Source organism: Panulirus ornatus, chromosome 29 (assembly GCF_036320965.1).
Source record: "Panulirus ornatus isolate Po-2019 chromosome 29, ASM3632096v1, whole genome shotgun sequence".
Lineage (NCBI taxonomy): Eukaryota > Metazoa > Arthropoda > Malacostraca > Decapoda > Palinuridae > Panulirus > Panulirus ornatus.
The window spans coordinates 17,524,765-17,538,425 of record NC_092252.1 but is presented as its reverse complement, the minus strand read 5'-3'; the positions used below and the strand labels follow the sequence as shown (position 1 = coordinate 17,538,425).

General features: G+C 40.3%; 1 protein-coding gene across 9 annotated transcripts in view; it reads right to left on the bottom strand.

Annotated features, from left to right (window-relative positions):
• The window catches only part of LOC139758166 (glutamine--fructose-6-phosphate aminotransferase [isomerizing] 2-like), a 100,242-nt gene that overhangs the window by 1,952 nt on the left and 84,629 nt on the right, over positions 1-13,661 (bottom strand). For all 9 annotated transcript variants that reach the window (XM_071679338.1, XM_071679341.1, XM_071679340.1 and 6 more), the window contains 3 exons: positions 7,389-7,644; positions 5,426-5,539; positions 262-390 (listed from right to left, as the gene is read on the bottom strand). In XM_071679338.1, coding sequence (XP_071535439.1) covers positions 262-390; positions 5,426-5,539; positions 7,389-7,644 — 499 coding nt within the window. The remainder of the gene's footprint in view (positions 1-261; positions 391-5,425; positions 5,540-7,388; positions 7,645-13,661) is intronic.

Sequence of the window (13,661 nt, the reverse complement as noted above, 5' to 3'; positions counted from 1 at the left end):
TATATATATATATATATATATATATATATATATATATATATATAATCATGTCAAGCTATTTCCTAATTTGAGAGTAAAATCCATTATAACTTCATATAAGCTTATCAAATTAGATCAGACATGAAACATACGACAGGAAAGGCCTATTGACATTAATAGAGCACCAAAATATAGCACACAAATGTATGATATATATTAATCCTAATAGCGATGTATAAAGTCAAGAGAAATATATAATGAGACCTAAGTCTTTGAACTTACCACAAAGACATTGTCCCGTGTGCAGATCATAATAATGGGCATGCCTTTGTCAACAAGAGCCAGAGGTCCATGCTTCAGCTCACCAGCCAGGATGCCTTCACTATGCATGTATGTGATCTCCTTGATTTTCTGTTGGGATTTTTTCAAGTGATCAGATAAGACAATACAGACATGAAATGTGAATGAATTCACATTTCACGGCATATCAATGGACAGATACTAATCCTGGGAGATTGAAGGTTGAAAATATATCAGGTCAAATCTGTTTTATTTCCTATTGATAGATCTTTTGTTCTCCATCCTGTTGTTTCCCCAACTGTTGGTTTATTCACATTCTCAAATTAAAATTTCCCTCCAAACATGCTACTTCCTTCACATACACAAATTTTAAGCTATTCAGAATCTTGTCTTTAAGAAACAGAGGGAACAAGAAATTAGATGTAAGAAATGTGATGATTAGGCTTATGCAAAAATTCCCTATAGAAACAAAAGTTAGAAAAAAAGGTGAATTAATAAGATCCAGACTCTAAAAATGTATGGAGATGCACATCCATTTTTTCTCTTTACTGTCATAGCCCAAAAAGCAACCATGTAGGATATTCCCTCAGAGGCCCAGTCCTCTGTTCTTAACGCTACCTTGCTAACGCGGGATGCCTTACATTCACCTCCCTAACCATATATACATATCATCCCTGGGGAAAGGAGAGAAAGAATACTTCCCACGTATTCCCTGGGTGTCGTAGAAGGCGACTAAAAGGGAAGGGAGCGGGGGGTTGGAAATCCTCCCCTCGTATTTTTCTAATACTCCAAAAGAAGGAACAGAGAAGGGGGCCAGGTGAGGATATTTCCTCAAAGGATATTCCCTCTAAGGCCCAGTCCTCTGTTCTTAACGCTACCTCGCTAACGCGGGAAATGGCGAATAGTATGAAAAAATATATATATATATATATATATATATATATTTTTTTTTTTTTTCAAACTATTCGCCATTTCCCGCATTAGCGAGGTAGCGTTAAGAACAGAGGACTGGGCCTTGAGGGAATACCCTCACCTGGCCCAATTCTCTGTTCCTTCTTTTGGAAAATTAAAAAAAAAACGAGAGGGTAGGATTTCCAGCCCCCCGCTCCCTCCCCTTTTAGACGCCTTCTACGACACGCAGGGAATACGTGGGAAGTATTCTTTCTCCCCTATCCCCAGGGATAATATATATATATATATATATATATATATATATATATATATATATATATATATATATATATGGGGAGGTGATAACAAGTAGTGGTGATGTGAGAAGGAGATGGAGTGAGTATTTTGAAGGTTTGTTGAATGTGTTTGATGATAGAGTGGCAGATATAGGGTGTTTTGGTCGAGGTGGTGTGCAAAGTGAGAGGGTTAGGGAAAATGATTTGGTAAACAGAGAAGAGGTAGTAAAAGCTTTGCAGAAGATGAAAGCCGGCAAGGCAGCAGGTTTGGATGGTACTGCAGTGGAATTTATTAAAAAAGGGGGTGACTGTATTGTTGACTGGTTGGTAAGGTTATTTAATGTATGTATGACTCATGGTGAGGTGCCTGAGGATTGGCAGAATGCGTGCATAGTGCCACTGTACAAAGGCAAAGGGGATAAGAGTGAGTGTTCAAATTGCTTTCCGAGATAATGTTCTCGACTTCCACACATTCTTCAAGGCCCCCAGAATTTTCGCCCCCTCCCCCACCCTATGATCCACTTCCGCTTCCATGGTTCCATCCGCTGCCAGATCCACTCCCAGATATCTAAAACACTTCACTTCCTCCAGTTTTTCTCCATTCAAACTCACCTCCCAATTGACTTGACCCTCAACCCTACTGTACCTAATAACCTTGCTCTTATTCACATTTACTCTTAACTTTCTTCTTCCACACACTTTACCAAACTCAGTCACCAGCTTCTGCAGTTTCTCACATGAATCAGCCACCAGCGCTGTATCATCAGCGAACAACAACTGACTCACTTCCCAAGCTCTCTCATCCCCAACAGACTTCATACTTGCCCCTCTTTCCAAAACTCTTGCATTTACCTCCCTAACAACCCCATCCATAAACAAATTAAACAACCATGGAGACATCACACACCCCTGCCGCAAACCTACATTCACTGAGAACCAATCACTTTCCTCTCTTCCTACACGTACACATGCCTTACATCCTCGATAAAAACTTTTCACTGCTTCTAACAACTTTCCTCCCACACCATATATTCTTAATACCTTCCACAGAGCATCTCTATCAACTCTATCATATGCCTTCTCCAGATCCATAAATGCTACATACAAATCCATTTGCTTTTCTAAGTATTTCTCACATACATTCTTCAAAGCAAACACCTGATCCACACATCCTCTACCACTTCTGAAACCACACTGCTCTTCCCCAATCTGATGCTCTGTACATGCCTTCACCCTCTCAATCAATACCCTCCCATATAATTCACCAGGAATATATATATAAATATATATATATATATATATATATATATATATATATATATATATATATATATATATATATATATATATATGTATATTATCCCTGGGGATAAGGGAGAAAGAATACTTTCCACATGTTCCCTACGTGTCATAGAAGGCGACTAAAGGAAGGGAGCAGGGGGCTGGAAATCCTTCCCTCTCGTTTTTGATTTTCCAAAAGAAGGAACAAAGGGGGCCAACTGAGGACTTCCCTCAAAGGCTCAGTCCTCTGTTCTTAATGCTACCTCACTAATGCGGGAGATGGTGAATAGTATGAAAAAAATATATATATAAATATATATATATATTTCCCCCCCCCCACTTTTAGAAAGTTAAAATACAAGGAGGGGAGGGTTTCCAGCCCCCCGCTCCCGTCCCCTTTAGTCGCCTTCTACGACACATGAGGAATGCGTGGGAGCAGAAGAGGGTGTTTTGAAATGGTTTGGTCACTTGGAAAGAATGAATGAGGAAAGATTGACCAAGAGGATATATGTGTCAGAGGTGAAGGGAATGAGGTGAAGTGGGAGACTGAATTGGAGGTGGAAAGATGGAGTGAAAAAGATTCTGAGTGATCGGGGCCTGAACATGCAGGAGGGTGAAAGGTGTGCGAGGAATAGAGTGAACTGGAACAATGTGGTATACCGGGGTCAACGTGCTGTCAATGGATTGAACCAGGGCATGTGAAGCGTCTGGGGTAAACCATGGAAAGTTCTGTGGGGCCTGGATGTGGAAAGGGAGCTGTGGTTTTGGTGCATTATTACATGACAGCTAGAGACTGAGTGTGAACGAATGGGGCCTTTGTTGTCTTCCTAGCACTACCTCGCACATATGAGGGGGGAGGGGGGGGTTATTTCATGTGTGGCAGGGTGGTGATGGGAATGAATAAAGGCAGACAGTATGAATTATGTACATGTGTATATATGTATATGTCTGTGTGTGTATATATATTGTGTGTGTATATATATTGTGTGTGTATATTATCTGTGTACTGTGTGTGTATATATTATCCCTGGGGATAGGGGATTAAGAATACTTCCCACGTATTCCCTGCGTGTCGTAGAAGGCGACTAAAAGGGGAGGGAGCGGGGGGCTGGAAATCCTCCCCTCTCGTTTTTTTTTTAAATTTTCCAAAAGAAGGAACAGAGGGGGCCAGTTGAGGATATTCCAAAAAAGGCCCAGTCCTCTGTTCTTAGCACTACCTCGCTAACGCGGGAAATGGCGAATAGTTTAAAAGAAAAGAAAAAGTGTATATATATATGTATACGTTGAGATTTATAGGTATGTATATTTGCATGTGTGGACGTGTATGTATACATTTGTGTATGAGGATGGGTTGGGCCATTCTTTCGCCTGTTTCCTTGCGCTACCTCGCTAACGCGGGAGACAGCGACAAAGCAAAATAAATGAATAAATAAATGTGTGTCTGGGTGTATGAGTGAATGGGCTGTTCTTTGTCTGTTTCTTGGCGCTGCCTCACTGATGCTGATGTGGAAAATAGCAATCAAGAATAATAACAATAATAATCATAATAATAATAATATATACATATATTCATACATACAATTTCCCACGTGATCAAGGTAGCATCAAGAACTGACATGTGGATAGATGCAGTGCTTCCGGACTCTTGCTCTCCTCAAACTTCCTAACTTCATGCTCAGTGAGATATAGTGAAACGTGACCTTTTACACTACCTGAAGCATTTATTACTTTTTCCTTTTGCATGCATAAGTGATTTGTCATGTGAGATTAAAGTACCTATTCCTACCTCCATATTCACTTGCAAAAGAATATCTTCTGCTCTCATTTTTTGATACTTATTATGACCTTGGCAAAATCAAGGTTTCACATCACATATCAGAGATAAGACAACTAATCCAACAAGCAAGCTTCTTGTGCAATGTGCACCATGAACTTTTAGTGAACATCCAGTTTTTCACTTTTACATTTTTGTTGTTTCAATTTCATCTTAAATGGTTAATTTACACAAAGCTTCTACTGTTTGCCAGGAACTTCCAGTGGGCCAATATTTCCTTCAGAAATCTGTAAGAAATTGCAGGAATTCCATCAGCCTCAATAGCCATCTGTTGCTATGTACGATTATGTCATGTATCGTATGTTTTCTCTCAGAATGTTTAGATAGTTTATCCACTTTCGGCCTCACCTTCACATTATGTGTAGTCTAGCACCAGTTTCAGTAGCTACCACATCTTATGCTGAAAAATTCCTATGACACAAGGTGGGTTGTGTTACCTACACAGATATCTCAGACTCACATTGGATATGCCTTTCCCTACCTTCCCACTTCAAAATTTCTGGTGATAGTGTTGAAAATAAATACTGATTCAGGTATTGGCCAAAAAATCATGATTTTTTGCTCTTCAACAATAATGGATGAAGGATTTACTGTTATCCTACAGTCTAGGCAGCCTTCAAATTCAGAAAGAATCTGTCTCACATTAGGGTAGGTTTTCTTAAGCCACCTACCACTTCCATTTATATTCTTATGCTATTTCTTTTGCATAATTATTCTTTCCATGTCTATAAGAACGAAACATTTCCCCTCTCACCTTGACAATGCACTGTCTAAGCAAGCCCCATACTATTATAAGTTATATGTCACACAGAAATGAAACATCTTTCTTGTATCAACTACTTACCAGGGCACCTTCAAGACAGGTAGCATAGTTGTAACCACGTCCAAGCACCAGCAATGATTTCTTCTCAAACACCTCTTTGCTGATCTCCTGAATCTTGCAATCTAAGGCTAATACCTAGAAAGTAAAAATTAGAGCTAAGTTTTACATATTTTACTCTCTCACCCACAAGCAAAGCCTTCAGAAATTCTTTGAATAACACAATCAAACACCATTAGTATGAAAAAAACCATCCTTGTCTTGTAATGTGTAACACCCAACTTGCCATATAATAATAACAACCTCTACATTATTCTTGAAGAACTCTTTCAAATAAAAGTATTACTTATATGAGAACATTACAGATCATATTCATCAAAACAGCTACAACAGAAGTGCACATACATTCTTATATACTAGATCACTGATACCCTTAATCTGGATTCTCAGTTGGAGTGTGTATCGACATTACTCTTCACACTACCATGTCTCGATGATAGTGATAAAAATATATGTATTCTTCATTAACACACTAATAATGGTGGATATCCACTATCAAATATGGTGATGTAAGATAAAAATGAAATACATATAACAATATTATGCTGCAAGTCATTTACCACATTCAAAGCAGGGTGGTTTGTGATGATATATTCCTAAAACATTTCGATTGCTGAATATCTTCAAATAAATTACTAAGCTATTCTAAATACTAGTTGGTTATCCAATGAAGATAAGCAAGCTGAGGACCTTGGCCTCCCAAGGCCCCTATCTAGGTCTTTGTTAAGCAAGACAATGCATAAAAAATTTTCTTTAAAAGAAAACATAGTGGCTCCACCTCAGCTTATAATTAAACAGAGATAGTCAGTAATCAACAAATAAAGTATATAATGTCCTATCACGATGTCAAAGACTGCCATCAGATGACCCTTGCCTAAATGTTATTTAGTAACAATGATACTGTTTGCTGTTCCACTGCCAGTGATACATAACGACCAGGCTAGGTGATGCATAGTCTTAATCTATGGCAGGACTGGAAAAGAACAAGAGGTAACTGAAGTATGGATGTTGTTTTGTTTACTTTTTGTGGATCATATGCTAGCTGATGGCTTGGTAATACTGGCAACACGTCATATATATGCTAGCTGATGGCTTGGTAATACTGGAAACAGAGGTTGATCTTCCCTTCCATTAAACTTTACATAAGAAATATTCTTGTCTACTGATTCATGTTCCCTAATATTAAGTTTCCATAACTGATTTTCTGTGAACCTATCTTCTGTAATTAGATGATGAGGCAGGTAAGGCATAGTATACAGTGGAAAGCATATATCCTTTGAAAAGGGTACTAAGGGATTCTTCTTGCCAAAACCTGATGCCAGTGAGTTTTCAGAGTATTTGGTAAGTTTGTGGATTTCCCACAGATAAATTAGATATGGGACATAAATGTTATGAGTGATGCCTGGTAAGTTTAATGTTTTGTTGAATGGAAAAGATTAATCATTAGGGTGTTGTGAAGGTGCAGGGTGGATTTATATCTATCTGGGGTTAAGATGACAGTGGATTTCTGATGGGATGCTAACATCTTCTTTTGTGAGAACAAGTGTTCTTAATGCCTGATTCAGAGCTGCATTTCCGATATTGTTTGTACAGTGTTGAGTTGCTGTGATGTCAGTGTGATGGTCCCTGCACAAGATATTCACACTGTGGTCTTCAAATGTCAGACTGTCATGTGGGAAGAAACTGAAGAGAATTGGAGAAACAACAGGAAGTCATTATGGATAACTCTGGTTTGATATCAAACTATGAAGCTGGTTAACCATTTTTCTGTAATTTTTAAGGGAACATGGGAACATTAAGTATCTTTGGTGTAAGGATTCATTGGTGAATGGTGGTGAATACTTTGTTGATATTTATTGCCCTGATACTGCATTAATGCACAAACTCCAAATGATAAGAATAACTAAAAAGTACTGCTCTTATTTACCTCATTTATCTGCTCTGGTAGTTTGCGAAGTCCTTGGATTATTTCTGATCTGCGAGGTTGAGCAGAAATGCGGTCTTCAGAAATCATGAGGGCAAACATGACCAGTGAGATCATCTGAGAAGTGTAAGCCTTAGTGGAGGCAACACCAATTTCTGGACCAGCATTGATGTGAACACCACAGTGAGACTCTCGGCAGATGGATGAACCAACAGTGTTTGTGATTCCAACAATGAGGGCTCCACGTTGCTTACAGTACCTGAGAAAAATAAGAAGTGTATGAGCATTGGCTTCAGTGCTAAACTGAGGTTAGTATTGATTACTATACAAAACCATATGACAGTATGTAACAAAATAGGTAAATTAAGTATAACGGCTTCAGCACAAATGAATATGGTCCTAAAGACATAGGTCCATACACATCTGTTTACAGTTTACAACCTTCCTCATCTGGTTAGGTTATACAGCAGCTGACAGGCTGGATACTATGTGAGCATTGGCAACTCAAGGGTTAGTGGATTTGATGTCTACTTTCCTTCCATTGTTCAACTGAAGAACTCTTAACTTCTTTATGTTATGCTTGATACCTACAATACATCTTCCTTGAAGAGGCAGGTTTATCATCATATGAAGAAAAAGTGAAACTTTCAGTTTTCCTTCCATCCTTACTCTCTTTGCTAAGTGTGTGTTTTTTTGAAAGCATATTTATGTATATATATATATATATATATATATATATATATATATATATATATATATATATATATATATACTCTTACTTCTTCATCCCACCACTCACTACCCTTTCTAATCAACCCACCTCCCACTCTTCTCATGCCACAAGCATCTTTTGCGCAATCCATCACTGATTCCCTAAATACATCCCATTCCTCCCCCACTCCCCTTACTTCCATTGCTCTCACCTTTTTCCATTCTGTACTCAGTCTCTCCTGGTACTTCCTCACACAGGTCTCCTTCCCAAGCTCACTTACTCTCACCACCCTCTTCACCCCAACATTCACTCTTCAGAAAACCCATACAAATCTTCACCTTAGCCTCCACAAGATAATGATCAGACATCCCTCCAGTTGCACCTCTCAGCACATTAACATCCAAAAGTCTCTCTTTCGCACGCCTGTCAATTAACACGTAATCCAATAACGCTCTCTGGCCATCTCTCCTACTTACATAAATATACTTATGTATATCGCACTTTTTAAACCAGGTATTCCCAATCATCAGTCCTTTTTCAGCACATAAATCTACAAGCTCTTCACCATTTCCATTTACAACACTGAACACCCCATGTATACCAATTATTCCCTCAACTGCCACATTACTCACCTTTGCATTCAAATCACCCATCACTATAACCCGGTGAAAGAGAAGAGAGAGGCATTTGGACGATTTTTGCAGGGGAAAAAATGCAATTGAGTGGGAGATGTATAAAAGAAAGAGACAGGAGGTCAAGAGAAAGGTGCAAGAGGTGAAAAAAAGGGCAAATGAGAGTTGGGGTGAGAGAGTATCATTAAATTTTAGGGAGAATAAAAAGATGTTCTGGAAGGAGGTAAATAAAGTGCGTAAGACAAGGGAGCAAATGGGAACTTCAGTGAAGGGCGCAAATGGGGAGGTGATAACAATTAGTGGTGATGTGAGAAGGAGATGGAGTGAGTATTTTGAAGGTTTGTTGAGTGTGTTTGATGATAGAGTGGCAGATATAGGGTGTTTTGGTCAAGGTGGTGTGCAAAGTGAGAGGGTTAGGGAAAATGATTTGTTAAACAGAGAAGAGGTAGTGAAAGCTTCGCGGAAGATGAAAGCCGGCAAGGCAGCAGGTTTGGATGGTATTGCAGTGGAATTTATTAAAAAAGGGGGTGACTGTATTGTTGACTAGTTGGTAAGGTTATTTAAGGTATGTATGACTCATGGTGAGGTGCCTGAGGATTGGCGGAATGCGTGCATAGTGCCATTGTACAAAGGCAAAGGGGATAAGAGTGAGTGCTCAAATTACAGAGGTATAAGTTTGTTGAGTATTCCTGGTAAGTTATATGGGAGGGTATTGATTGAGAGGGTGAAGGCATGTACAGAGCATCAGATTGGGGAAGAGCAGTGTGGTTTCAGAAGTGGTAGAGGATGTGTGGATCAGGTGTTTGCTTTGAAGAATGTATGTGAGAAATACTTAGAAAAGCAAATGGATTTGTATGTAGCATTTATGGATCTGGAGAAGGCATATGATAGAGTTGATAGAGATGCTCTGTGGAAGGTATTAAGAATATATGGTGTGGGAGGAAAGTTGTTAGAAGCAGTGAAAAGTTTTTATCGAGGATGTAAGGCATGTGTACGTGTAGGAAGAGAGGAAAGTGATTGGTTCTCAGTGAATGTAGGTTTGCGGCAGGGGTGTGTGATGTCTCCATGGTTGTTTAATTTGTTTATGGATGGGGTTGTTAGGGAGGTAAATGCAAGAGTTTTGAAAAGAGGGGCAAGTATGAAGTCTGTTGGGGATGAGAGAGCTTGGGAAGTGAGTCGGTTGTTGTTCGCTGATGATACAGCGCTGGTGGCTGATTCATGTGAGAAACTGCAGAAGCTGGTGACTGAGTTTGGTAAAGTGTGTGGAAGAAGAAAGTTAAGAGTAAATGTGAATAAGAGCAAGGTTATTAGGTACAGTAGGGTTGAGGGTCAAGTAATTGGGAGGTGAGTTTGAATGGAGAAAAACTGGAGGAAGTGAAGTGTTTTAGATATCTGAGAATGGATCTGGCAGCGGATGGAACCATGGAAGCGGAAGTGGATCATAGGGTGGGAGAGGGGGCGAAAATTCTGGGGGCCTTGAAGAATGTGTGGAAGTCGAGAACATTATCTCGGAAAGCAAAAATGGGTATGTTTGAAGGAATAGTGGTTCCAACAATGTTGTATGGTTGCGAGGCGTGGGCTATGGATAGAGTTGTGCGCAGGAGGATGGATGTGCTGGAAATGAGATGTTTGAGGACAATGTGTGGTGTGAGGTGGTTTGATCGAGTGAGTAACGTAAGGGTAAGAGAGATGTGTGGAAATAAAAAGAGCGTGGTTGAGAGAGCAGAAGAGGGTGTTTTGAAGTGGTTTGGGCACATGGAGAGAATGAGTGAGGAAAGATTGACCAAGAGGATATATGTGTCGGAGGTGGAGGGAACGAGGAGAAGAGGGAGACCAAATTGGAGGTGGAAAGATGGAGTGAAAAAGATTTTGTGTGATCGGGGCCTGAACATGCAGGAGGGTGAAAGGAGGGCAAGGAATAGAGTGAATTGGAGCGATGTGGTATACCGGGGTTGACGTGCTGTCAGTGGATTGAATCAAGGCATGTGAAGCGTCTGGGGTAAACCATGGAAAGCTGTGTAGGTATGTATATTTGCGTGTGTGGACGTATGTATATACATGTGTATGGGGGGGGGGGTTGGGCCATTTCTTTCGTCTGTTTCCTTGTGCTACCTTGCAAACGCGGGAGACAGCGACAAAGTATAATAAAAAAAATAAAAAAAATAAAAATAAAAATATATATATATATATATATATATATATATATATATATATATATTTTTTTTCTTTTCTTTTAAACTATTCGCCATTTCCCACGTTAGCGAGGTAGCGTTAAGAACAGAGGACTGGGCCTTTTTTGGAATATCCTCACCTGGCCCCCTCTGTTCCTTCTTTTGGAGAAAAAAAAAAAAAAAAACGAGAGGGGAGGATTTCCAGCCCCCCGCTCCCTCCCCTTTTAGTCGCCTTCTACGACACGCAGGGAATACGTGGGAAGTATTCTTAATCCCCTATCCCCATATATATAATCACATCATCAGGGGAGACACGAGAGAAATATAACAGTCAGTTGATATACATCGAAGAGACGAAGCTAGGACACCATTTGGTAAACAGTGAATGCAGGTTTGTGGCAGGGGTGCATGATAAATTTGTTTACAGATGCTGTTAAATTTGTTTACAGATGGGGTTGTTAGGGAGGTGAATGCAAGAGTTTTGGAGAGATGGGCAAGTATGCAGTATGTTGTGGATGACAGAGCTTGGGAAGTGAGTCAGTTGCTGTTTGCTGATGATACAGCGCTGGTGGCCGATTCGTGTGAGAAACTGCAGAAGCTAGTGACTGAGTTTGGTAAAGTGTGTGAAAGAAGAAAGCTGAGAGTAAATGTGAATAAGAGCAAGGTTATTAGGTACAGTAGGGTTGAGGGACAAGTCAACTGGGAGGTAAGTTTGAAAGGAGAAAAACTGGAGGAAGTGAAGTGTTTTAGATATCTGGGAGTGGATTTGGCAGCGGATGGAACCATGGAAGCGGAAGTGGGTCACAGGGTGGGGGAGGAGGCAAAGGTTCTGGGAGTGTTGAAAAATGTGTGGAAGGCGAGAACATTATCTCGGAAAGCAAAAATGGGTACGTTTGAAGGAATGATGGTTCCAACAAATGTTATATGGTTGCAAGGCATGGGCTATAGATAGAGTTGTGTGGAGGAGGGTGGATGTGTTGGAAATGAGATGTTTGAGAACAATATGTGGTGTGAGGTGGTTTGATTAAGTAATGAAAGGGTAAGAGAGATGTGTGGTAATAAGAAGAGTGTGGTTGAGAGAGCAGAAGAGGGTGTTTTGAAATGGTTTGGGCACATGGAGAGAATGAAGTGAGGAAAGATTGACCAAGAGGATATATGTGTCGGAGGTGGAGGGAACGAGGAGAAGAGGGAGACCAAATTGGAGGTGGAAAGATGGAGTGAAAAAGATTTTGTGTGATCGGGGCCTGAACATGCAGGAGGGTGAAAGGAGGGCAAGGAATAGAGTGAATTGGAGCGATGTGGTATACCGGGGTTGACGTGCTGTCAGTGGATTGAATCAAGGCATGTGAAGCGTCTGGGGTAAACCATGGAAAGCTGTGTAGGTATGTATATTTGCGTGTGTGGACGTGTGTGTATATACATGTGCATGGGGGTGGGTTGGGCCATTTCTTTCGTCTGTTTCCTTGCGCTACCTCGCAAACGCGGGAGACAGCGACAAAGTATAAAAAAAAAAAAAAAAAAAAAAAAAAAAAAAAAAAAAAAATATATATATATAATATATATATATATATAATATATATATATATATTTTTCTTTTCTTTAAACTATTCGCCATTTCCCACGTTAGCGAGGTAGCGTTAAGAACAGAGGACTGGGCCTTTTTTGGAATATCCTCACCTGGCCCCCTCTGTTCCTTCTTTTGGAGAAAAAAAAAAAAAAAAACGAGAGGGGAGGATTTCCAGCCCCCCGCTCCTCCCCTTTTAGTCGCCTTCTACGACACGCAGGGAATACGTGGGAAGTATTCTTAATCCCCTATCCCCATATATATAATCACATCATCAGGGGAGACACGAGAGAAATATAACAGTCAGTTGATATACATCGAAGAGACGAAGCTAGGACACCATTTGGTAAACAGTGAATGCAGGTTTGTGGCAGGGGTGCATGATAAATTTGTTTACAGATGCTGTTAAATTTGTTTACAGATGGGGTTGTTAGGGAGGTAAATGCAAGAGTTTTGGAGAGATGGGCAAGTATGCAGTATGTTGTGGATGACAGAGCTTGGGAAGTGAGTCAGTTGCTGTTTGCTGATGATACAGCGCTGGTGGCCGATTCGTGTGAGAAACTGCAGAAGCTAGTGACTGAGTTTGGTAAAGTGTGTGAAAGAAGAAAGCTGAGAGTAAATGTGAATAAGAGCAAGGTTATTAGGTACAGTAGGGTTGAGGACAAGTCAATTGGGAGGTGAGTTTGAATGGAGAAAAACTGGAGGAAGTGAAGTGTTTTAGATATCTGGGAGTGGATTTGGCAGCGGATGGAACCATGGAAGCGGATGTGGGTCACAGGGTGGGGGAGGAGGCAAAGGTTCTGGGAGTGTTGAAAAATGTGTGGAAGGCGAGAACATTATCTCGGAAAGCAAAAATGGGTACGTTTGAAGGAATGATGGTTCCAACAAATGTTATATGGTTGCAAGGCATGGGCTATAGATAGAGTTGTGTGGAGGAGGGTGGATGTGTTGGAAATGAGATGTTTGAGAACAATATGTGGTGTGAGGTGGTTTGATTAAGTAATGAAAGGGTAAGAGAGATGTGTGGTAATAAGAAGAGTGTGGTTGAGAGAGCAGAAGAGGGTGTTTTGAAATGGTTTGGTCACATGGATAGAATGAGTGAGGAAAGATTGACCAAGAGGATATATGTGTCGGAGGTGGAGGGAACGAGGAGAAGAGGGAGACCAAATTGGAGGTGGAAAGATGGAGTGAACAAAA